The sequence below is a fragment of the Trachypithecus francoisi genome, unplaced genomic scaffold, assembly GCF_009764315.1.
Source record: "Trachypithecus francoisi isolate TF-2019V2 unplaced genomic scaffold, Tfra_2.0 Lachesis_group3, whole genome shotgun sequence".
NCBI lineage: Eukaryota > Metazoa > Chordata > Mammalia > Primates > Cercopithecidae > Trachypithecus > Trachypithecus francoisi.
Genome location: NW_022681468.1, coordinates 109,111,133 through 109,122,109, shown reverse-complemented (window position 1 = coordinate 109,122,109; position 10,977 = coordinate 109,111,133). Strand labels below are relative to the sequence as shown.

Here is a 10,977-nt window from a genome sequence, read left to right as displayed (position 1 = left end):
AAGAAGCCTGCAGTGCTCAGTGTTACAGAAGGAGAAGATGAGAGTGGGGAGACAAGAGGCTAGAAAAAGTAGATGAGGAGACCTCTCTTAAGGGGCTTTGTATACAACAGAAGCCATCTGTTTGCTACCCAGGAGGCTCTGAACAGCCACTGAAAGACCTTAGTCAGGGGTGCTGCACGATTAGATTCGTGTTTTCTAAGATCAGTTTGACCACAGCTTGAGAAATAAACTGGAAGAGGCAAGATGGAAGGCAAGGGAAGCAGGTGTGACACTCTTGCCTAGTCCAGCTTAGAAATGCTAAAAGGCTGGACAAAAACAGTGACAGGACAATCAAAAGGAGAGAATAGATTTAAGAGGCATTTCAGAGGCAAAATCAACAAGACCTGGTGACAGGATGGACATGGGGTGTGAGTAAAAGAGCCGTGTCTATTAAGATTCCTGGGTTTCTGGGGATGACCAAATCATCCCCACAACAAAATTATTGCTCCCTAGCTGTGGTGCCATCTGCCAACTTTCAACTCACAGCAAATTTCATTTCCAAAGCAGAAACCATGAGTAAACAGAAATAATTTCTAACTTATAAGATACCAGATCTTAAACTCATCAGGGGCTGATACATGCAGTAATGGTAACCAATAAGTGGAGTGAAAGTATTTAAATCATAAAAGGTTTCCCTTTACTAACCACCAAAAGCTAAGAAGTGTCCAACATAAAATTCTAGAGTGAGTAAAGGAAGTCATGATGAAGTGAGATAATATTCTTGGGAATTCTGTATCCAAAGCAAATACCAACAAATCAATTAATAGTCCCCAAGTCTCCATGCGTGATCAGGTCACGACAGGACATAATGAAATACAGTGTCCACTCCCAGTGAGCTTACCTTCCTCTCGCACTCAGTCGGAGCACAGTTCCTCATAAATATTTAACTTAAATTGCAAAGTAGACAGATCAACTTGTCACATTAACACCAGGAGGTTAAGCTGAAAATCATAGGCTGATAGCCTCCATTTTAATTAATATTCTACTATCCACACTTCTATTGGTTTTTAAAGATAGTTTTATATAAGGTATTTTATAATTACAATTTTAAAATGCAGTCTGTATTCACATTAATGTACAATTTCAACTAATTTTTGACACGGGAAAAATATACATACTTTGCTTTACTCTCATATAAAACACTGATTATTTGGCTGTAGTAATCCAGATTTAAGATGCTGATGAGTCTTCGTAAAGGACTTCATCTACTTTCATGTCATTTTCATTCACTGGGACCTGGAGGCAAATCTGTTCTTTGAAAGCCAATGCTAGGGTGTAGGGTTTCACTTCCTGATGCTGCAAACAGCGCTTCAAGTAGGTATCATAGTAGCCCTTGCCCCTCCCTAGTCGGTTGCCATGTTTATCAAACCCAAGGCCTGGCATGAAGATGAGATCGAGTCCCCCTGCAGAAAAAAGGAACAAATTTAAGAGGATTAATTGTTTCTGAAAGATCATTTCAGGATGTGTTTTTTGTTTTGTAATGACATCTATTCTTTCTCTGATTTCTAAAAACAATTTGTGACCATTAATAGCCAAAAAGCACAGAGTTGGACAAAAAAGGAAATAAAACTTACTCAGCAACTCAGTTAAGTCTCTTATTCATCCTTCCAATAGATATTTTACATATATCTGTACAAAAGTGCCAGATTCCCAGGCCTCATTCATAACTAGTTAAATAAAGAGAATCTCCAGAGATAGATAGGGTCCTCTTTTTTTAGCATCCTGGTGATTCTCCATACCTGTCAGGTTTGGAAATCAATGCCCCAGAATAATGACAGTTGGAGGGCGGGAGAGGGTCGAGGAGCCATAAAGGACAGAGCTGTTCTCAGGGTCAGTGAGCAGAAAAAGTCCACTGTCAGGCATACCTAGCAGTTCAGACAGCCTACTCCCTCCTCATTTCCCTCCCATTGGAGAGGCAAGGTCAGGCTGCCGGGCTTCCCCAGATTCATGTGAGAGCAGGCTTTGACCTACTCAGGGACATTCCAAAGGTACAAGATGGGGACCCACAACTAATCCTCTAGCTAGAACCCTCTCAAGTAACACAAAAACCAGAACTGGCTATGACATTATCAGGACAGAATGCTGAAGCTCAGGGTGGGAGGCAGGGTCCTGGAGGCTGTAAAAACCCAACTGCAGGAAGGGTGTGTGGGGATCCCCATGAAGATGGCAATAAAGGTCACTAGGTGAAGGACCTCCATGAGGGAATGGTACTACAGCCTCTGGCAAGAAACATGGGGTACCAGTGTTAGCACAAGAGCCACATTACATGTGCAACCCAGTGGTCTGCCCTGTGGCCTCCTTGTACTGAGTCTTGGCCTCCTGACAGCTGTTCTGGGAGCTTCTGGGTGACCTATAGCTTAGTCATGGACTAACCATTCATAGAGCATTGCTGGCAAGATATACCAGGGTTGGAAGCCATGAATTCTTTGGAACAGGGTGTTCAGAGTAGAGAAGATCAGACTGCTAGCACAGCTGGCCCCTGCTATCAGCAGATATTCTGACTACCTGCAGAACTGTGAGGTGAACTCAGCTTCTCTCTGGCTCCCAGCATACACCGGTCACCCCTGCCTGCCAAAATCCAGCAAAGCATGCCTCAGATTACAGTAATGACCTTCCCCTGTAAACCTGCTTGTCTATTTCAATCCCAACTTGCTAAAAAGATCCTAGTCACTGACTTTTGTCTTTCCTCCCTGCCCCATCCAGATCATTGATAGTGGACTGTGAATTTGGACTTTACTCCCTCGTGTCCTCTTTCTGTTGCCAGAGCACTATCAGGCTTGAAGTTCAGTTCTGTCTTCCACACCTAGAACACACAATGTGCACACCTTTCTTTTTTTCTTTTCTTTTTTTTTTTTGAGACGGACTCTCGCTCTGTCGCCCAGGCTGGAGTGCAGTGGCCGGATCTCAGCTCACTGTAAGCTCCGCCTCCCAGGTTCACGCCATTCTCCTGCCTCAGCCTCCTGAGTGGCTGGGACTACAGGCGCCCGCCACCTCGCCCGGCTAGTTTTTTGTATTTTTTAGTAGAGACGGGGTTTCACCGTGTTAGCCAGGACGGTCTCGATCTCCTGACCTCGTGATCCACCTGTCTCGGCCTCCCAAAGTGCTGGGATTACAGGCTTGAGCCACCGCGCCAGGCCAATGCGCACACCTTTCTAAGGATTCCTGCCTCTTTACAGTATGACAAGGTGCTCTGTAAGGTCCTCTGGAGGACACACAGTCTCTTCCCTTCATGAGGTGGCAGTTCAGTTAGCACAAAATATACTCACATGTAATATCCATTCCAATGCACAGCAGCAGTCTCTGCCAAATGCCTCAAAAGCAACAGAGACAAATACTAGAGACCTCAGCAGCAGGAGAGCAAACACTGGGTGCTCAGGGAAGAATTCATGGAAAACTCAACTTGACCTGGATTTTTAAGATGTGTCAGAGTTGGGTCTAAATATCTTTCAGAAACCAAAAGAAGGGTGGCAAGAGCCAAGTGAGGGAATAGGAAGTGGGGAGTAGTTTACTTGCTGGGACAGAAGGATCAAGCTGAGGAGTAGCAGAAGACGTAAGTGTAGAGTTCACCAGGTACAGGCATGCAGATTTGGGGTCAAAGGCACAGAGACCCCCTAGAACACAATAGCAAAAAACCAAATAACCCAATAAAAACTGGGCAAAAGACTTAAACAGGCTGGGCACAGTGGCTCATGCTTGTAATCCCAGCACTTTGAAAGGCCAAGGCGGGTGGATCATGAGGTCAGGAGATAGAGATCATCCTGGCTAACACAGTGAAATCCCATCTCTACTAAAAATACAAAATATTAGCCAGGTGTGGTGATGGGTGCCTATAGTTCCAGCTACTCAGGAGACTGAGGCAGGAGAATGGCGTGAACCCGGGAGGTGGAGCTATCGCACCACAGAACTCCACCCTGGGCGACAGAGTGAGACTCTGTCTCAAAAACAAAAAAGACTTAAACATACATTTGTCCAAAGAAGACATACAAATGGCCAACAGGCATATGAAAATATACTCAACATCACTGATCATCAGGGAAATACAAATCAAAACTTCAATGAAACATCACCCCACACTCACGAGGATGTCCAATATCCAAAAAATAGAAAACCACAAATGTTGGCAGGGATGTGGAGAAATTAGAACCCTTGCACACTGCTGGTGGGGATGTAAAATAATGCACCCATTAAAGAAAAGAGTATACGGGTTCCTCAACAAATTAAAAGCAGAACTACCATATGGCTCAGCAATCCCACTTCTGGGTATCTATCCAGAAGGATTGCAAGTCAGGGTCTTGAAGAGATATTTGCACTCCCACGTTCACTGCACCATTATTCCCCAGAGTCAACATATGGAAACAACCTCAGTATGCATCGATGGATGAACGAACAAACAAAATGTGGTACATATATTCAATCAATATTATTCAGCCATATTAAAGAAGGAAATTCTGCAATATGTAACCCATGGATGAGCCTGGAGGATATTATGCCAAGTGAAATCAGTCGGTCACAAAAAGACAAATACTTTATGATGCCACTTACATGTGCTATCTAGAGTAGTCAAAATCTTAGAAAGCAGAATGATGGTTACCAGGCACAGGAGAAAGCGGGAGACAGACAGTTGACATTCAACGGGTACAGAGTTTCATTCATGCAAGATGAAAAAGTTCTAGAGATCTGCTGTACAACTGTGCTTACAGTTAACAATAATTTCCCAGACACTTACAACTTTCAGGAGGGTAGATCTCACATTATACGTTATTTACCACAATAAAAAATTTAAAAAAGCAAAGAGACCAAAAGAGAAGCCAGGAGAATAGTCAGGATTCCCACCAGAGTCAATACACAAGAAAGACAAGGCAGAATTTTGGAACATCCACATTTATGCAGTTGGAGGAAAAGAATGAAGAAATGAAACAGAGATAAGAAAACAACGTTCTCAAATCCCTTGAGCAAGAGTTAATCTTACTGCCTCTTTTCTTGTTACTCCCTGTACTTTGATCACAGCTCTCACTGAAGTCTACCTTGTACCACAGTTGATGGTACACATCTCTGTCTCCCTCACCAGACAGAAAATTTCTTTGAGCGCCATAATTTTTCCAAGTTCTCTTTCATCCTTGGATTTTAATATAATTTTAGGCCAAAGAAACCCTGAAAAATGAGTATTTGGCTTGCAGAATGGATCAATCCCAGCATGACATCCCCTATTTTAGTAATTCCAAAGTACATAAATTTAGCTCAGAGAGGCAAAAAAATAAAATAAAATAATAAAAATACAACTTTGTATGGTTGCTTTTTCAAAATGAGTTGTAAAGCAAGAGGAGAATGGTTTTTGGATTCCCAGGTAACCAAAGCTCAGAAAAGGCCCTTCCTACGTGGAGGTCCTTGCATCATACATGGGGTGTTGTTGTTGTAGCCCTGCCCACAGAACTGTTCCTGCTGCTCCTTTCAACCACAGGGATCACAGGTTGCTCCTGGCCTCAGGTCCTTAAGATATACTTCCTAGTCTGCTCCCACTTCTGCTACTTGGTAAATCCAAGTGTTCTCCCTGAAACACACTGTGTATTCTTTGTTTGACTTTATTTGTTGTCACCCTTGAAGCTCTTCCTGTGCCTTACCACCATCCCCACATGCATCACCTACCCGCCACACACACCCCTGCAGCTCCTCACACTTTGGGAACACTATGCTGGATGTTTTTCCTCCTCAAAGGTGACGGCTCAGTGGGACTTAAAAATCATGCAGAGGCTCAACAAGCTTCCCTCACACACACTGGTCCCACTAATAGAGGTAGACACCAGAGACACCTTCACACACCACCAGGTTAGAATTCAATAGGGGAGACAGAAGAAAAAACTTGGTCCATGCACAGTTCATATGCCTCTGGTGTGGCTCTATTTTCAAATCACCAAGGGCTCATTAATAGTGTCCACTGACAGCGCAATGTGCAAGAGCCAACCTGCTCTAATTTTAATTCTGTGTGCACTTACTTCACCTTCTGTGCTAGTGGGCACAGAGCTCTCTAGATGTCACAAGATTATTCTGCAGAGTCATGGTTTGTTGAGTGTTTTTCTCCAGGTTTACTAGCTTTCTAATGTGATCTTGCATTCCAAAACTGCAAAGGTAACCTTTGGAAAACTCACCCAAACCCACACACACTGCATTTATTTGCTCAAAAATGTCTTCTGTCTTTTCATTTGGTGCTGGCTCTGAAACAGCAGTGCCCTCTGGAGTCAGTCTGATGTGGTGATTAGGGGCATGGGCCCTCAGGCTATTTCTTAGCTGTGTGATCACAAGCAAGCTACTGCAATCTCTGTGCTTCCATTTGTTTTCTTATCTGTAAAATGGAGCTGGTCATGAAAACTGTATTAGATAATGCAGCGTTATCTGTTCACAACAATTGTATTTATTAGGATAACTTTCTATTTTTTTTTAAAGACATCTTAGGCACTATTTCTTGAACCAGGTAGCAGGGAAACAGGTATAGTTTCTCCAATACTTCAAGTATTTTTTGACCAGAGCTTTTATAATCTTACCTTAGAACGGGCTCTTACATGTTCCCTCAGCAAAGGGGTTCAGCAGAGCAAAAAAAAGGAGGAAGAAAACCAGGGGAGAATGAAGGTATAGGATGCAGATTGGCAAATTTTTCCTACAAAGGACCAGAGAATCAATAATTTAGGCTTTGCAGGCTTTAGGGTCTCTGTTGGAACAACATAACTCTGCTGTGTAGTATGAAAGCAGCCAAAGACAAATGTAAATGAATGAGCTTGGCTGTGTTCTGATAAAATTTTATTTACAAAAACAGATAGTGGGCCAGATTTGGCCTGTGGGGCTGCAGTGTGATAACCCCCATCATAGAACATAAGGAAAGAGAGTTTCAGGGACAGAGAAGTAGACACAGTGTCAAATGTGGCAGAATGGACAAGTAAGGTAAGGACACAAAAATATGTAATAGATTTGGCAACTAGGGAATCAACGGGGCAAGGATAATATAAGTGGAGAGATGGGGACAGATGCTGAGCTGCAGAATCTTCGTTGACCAGGAAAAAAGCCTAGGTAGTAGGCCTTGAAAAAAAATGAAGAAGTAAGATTCTATAAATGCCTCTACTTCCTGAGACAGAAGTATTAGGCTCTGAGGATTCAGTTCACCTTCACAAAACATTCTTATTAATTCTGGCAGCAAGGCAGCCTGGGCCCCTGACACCTCCTAAGATGTCCTGAACTCAGACTCCCTGTCCTGAGCTTTGCAGAATATAATCAGTTCAGCCAGTGGACTGTCTTTACTGTAATACTGAAGAGAAGGCTGAAAATAAGTGTTAGAGGCCATGAGGTATGTGGGCACCTTCCTACCTGCAAACCTTTGCTCCTGTGATGCTGTTCTTCATTCCTGTAAGGGCCTTCTACTCTTTTTGTTAACTTATTTATCATAACAATTATAATATCACAAATCTTAAACTTCCATTGAGTCCGCCCAGTCCATGCAGTTTGGTGTGACCAGCTCTTATCCTATACTGTAAGAATGCCTGTGGTCCATTAAACAGCAGGAATCCTTCTCCCTTCCTTCTGGGAGCAGAGCTTTTGTCTTTCCCCAGAGAATTTGAGCTCAATTCTATTTACTGTGAAAAAAAGAATGACAGTGAAGGATGTAAGGGCTATAATGAGTAGTCCCTTTGTTATATTTATTTTAGCTTCCTGACTATATCCAAGGAGTGACTTGTTCAGATTACCCCATGAGACACCTAACTCTTAACCAAAGTCCTGCTTCTAAAAGAGAAGGACAGCACAGAAACTAACATTTGTACAGTGCCTACAATGTGTCGGGCAAGATGCCATACCCTGGAAAGAGAAGGATAAATAAAACCAGCTGGTCAGTACATCTACCTAGGGAGGCAGGAGGGTGGGAACTATTATCCCCATTTCACAAAAGAATAAACTATGCTCAGAGAGGTCAAATTACTCCCTAAAGTCATTCAACTCATAAGAGACTCAGCTTATAAGAGATGAAGCTGAGGGCTTGCTGTTCCAAATGGATAATGATTCAACAATATACACGGCTTCTATTGCCAAAAGATACAAATGAGATTAAGTAAAGATATGGAGGAAACACAACAAGGCCAAGCATCTTGGAGGCAGTAGACGAGAGGGGTTTAAGTGTGTAGGATTCTAGACAGGCTGCCTGGGTCTGAATCCAACACTACCACTTAATAGCTATGAAACATCAGTCAAAATTACCTTCACCCAAAATCTAGAATGGATAAGCATATTAAGATGTAAAGAGTCTCTAAGCTATTAATACCAAATGTCAACTTAATCAACTGCTGCATGCCTACTCCTCAGGCCACGTGGCTGATTACAGAGAGACACAGGCACTTCCATCAGACATGCTTCTAAAACATGAAGAAGCTGAAATCCTAAAATAAAATACAGAACCACTAATTCATGATAGCTCTTGAGGCAGAACTGTCAAAAATCAATACCTTATGTTTTGAACTCATTATGATTGCCTTAGAAAGAACAGACTGAAGCACAACCTCCTTGAAACACTCTTCATATAAAACAGTACAGCACATAGAAGGTAATAAAATCTTTTACATTACTGCAGCAATAAAATATATTCAACTTCCGATTATATATAAAAATTGAGTTTTAAAAATATATGGTTCCCTGCAAATCTATAACATACTTAAGGAGGAGTTAACTAAGCCACCTATTATAGACCGCTAATTTTTTAAAATTACATTGTAAACACACTTTCACTCTTTCTGCTATGAATGGTCACAACCTATTTTGGTCATCTGGGAATATTCACACCGAATGAAACACATTGTAGTAAGAATCATCTATTAAAGACATGATCATCATAATTGATCACTTCTGCATTGTTACTATAAAATTCTTTCTTTTAACTCGGATACTAACATTTGCACCAGAATATAGGGACATGTGTCACAAAAGCATTAGAAGTAAGTACCAACCCCATGTGAGATAGCCCTTCTCCTAGTATCCCTGGGTGACACAGGTCATTCTGCTAATCAGTTAATGAGGTATTCTGAATATAAGACAATCTGTGTGTGTCTTATATTTAAAACCTAAGTGTATTATGGGTTCAAGGCTTTCACTCAACCTTATGAACACTACGTGTTTAAATGAAGGAAATAGGAGGTGACAGGAATTTAGACTCTTCTAAGTAAAGCTGAAAAAGCAAATAAGAAATGTGAATAATATTTAGCGACTTGGCTGCTGAAGATCTCACAGCAGCACTCTCCTCCTACCTAGTCCAAAGAGCCTAGAAAAATATCAAGGACAACAGGCCAGAAGTCAAGATAAAATGGGTTATAGAAACCAATCCTTCTATCCATAATACACGTTCACCCCTTTAAGGATACCACAGGAAGGATACGAAAGAAGAGTGGCTACCTCTGAAACAAGGTATTAAGTAACAGGAGACTTGGATGGGAAGAATATTTTACACTTTCACAGTACTCTTCTGTATGGTTTAAATTTTTATCATGTGCATATGGAATCAAATTTTTAAAAATATCATCCTTATAGCACATCGAGGACAAGAGCCTTGGAGGCAGTCCTGCACAGCAGTTTATCTGTGCAGGCTTCTACAGAGACTGCCTGGGTTTGAATCCCATACCTACCATTACTAGATAAGAAACATTAGTAAAGTTACTGAATTAGTAAAGTTACTCTCTTTGAAACCCAATTTCTTCTCCTTCAGACAAAAATAACGCTATCTATTTTATAGGGACTAAATAAAGGAGGTAAAACTCTAGTAAGTATTCAATAAATTATAGCTGTATTATACTTGGGGATATGAATAATGCCTATCCTCTTCCTGTTGACTCTGAAAGTTATTTTTTGAGTCATAATACTAACACTCCAAGAGCTATCTTGCAGATTTCCTATCAGCCCAAACCATGGGCAAGGGTCGGCCTAGCTCTCTACTGCCACCTCCTGTCAGCTAGAAACATGCAGGTGAGAGCGGTCCGTAAGAAACTGCTCAAGCCTTAGGCAGAGCAGGAGCCGTAATGGCTCACTGAAATACAGTCTCCGAAACAGGTGTGATAGGAAAGCATTCCTCTGTTAGAAATAGCCTTTCTCTTTTAAAGGATCTTTTGAGGTGTATCTGTTTACAAACCAAGAAAAATGAAGTTGCTCTTTTACAATCCCTTTCAGCACATTCAGCTGTGTGCTAGACACTGTGCTAAGCTCTTTGCAAACATGACTTAATTTAATCTTACCAACAGTTCTGTGAGGTATATATTGTTATCCCCTTTTTTCAAATGAGAAAATCAAGATGATGTAATTTGCCCAAAGTCATACAGCTAGGATATGCAGGCATGGGAATGTGAATGGTGGTGTAGCTCTAGTGAAGTGTGGAAACTTTGTTCTTTGCCTATGAAATTAAAGCAGACAGGGAAAGCTCTGCTTATTTGCCTTGCTGTTGGGAATCAGTCAAACTGGATGCAGCAGCTGTACCAGTCAGGTCAGGACCATGGTGAGGGACAGATGGCACACTCAAACCAAGAAAACGAGAAAAGATTAATAAAGAGATGGAGATGCTTAGAGAAAGCAAGAGAGATGGTACAGTCCCTGGGGTAGCTGACCGTACCATCAGCTTGGCCTGAAGGTGCAAGGGGCAGGAATGCGGAGGGCATGGTTATAAGAACCCGCAGAGCTGCGATGAGAAGGCTGCCTGACTGGAGTGTGGATGTACACTGGGGGCGAGGGGTAACACCCTGCAGCCTCTGGTCTTCATTGCTGCCTGCTGATGTAGTCCACAGAGGCTGGTCTTCCCCACCACTGAGCAAGTAGAAAAGATAGACAGTGGGTCTAGAGGAGGCCAACCAAAATCACCTAGCAAAAGCCCGAAATGTGGTTATTATCAGTGGTTACTCTTGGCTTGGATATTTGGGCTTATTTTTAATT

General features: G+C 42.0%; 1 protein-coding gene across 4 annotated transcripts in view; it reads right to left on the bottom strand.

The window, feature by feature from the left end:
- Window positions 1–975: 975 nt before the first annotated feature.
- Window positions 976–10,977, bottom strand: part of LOC117070304 (5-formyltetrahydrofolate cyclo-ligase) — a 52,874-nt gene continuing 42,872 nt past the window's right edge. For all 4 annotated transcript variants that reach the window (XM_033189246.1, XM_033189243.1, XM_033189245.1 and 1 more), the window contains exon 3: window positions 976–1,442. In XM_033189246.1, coding sequence (XP_033045137.1) covers window positions 1,210–1,442 — 233 coding nt within the window. In that variant the 3' untranslated portion in view covers window positions 976–1,209. The remainder of the gene's footprint in view (window positions 1,443–10,977) is intronic.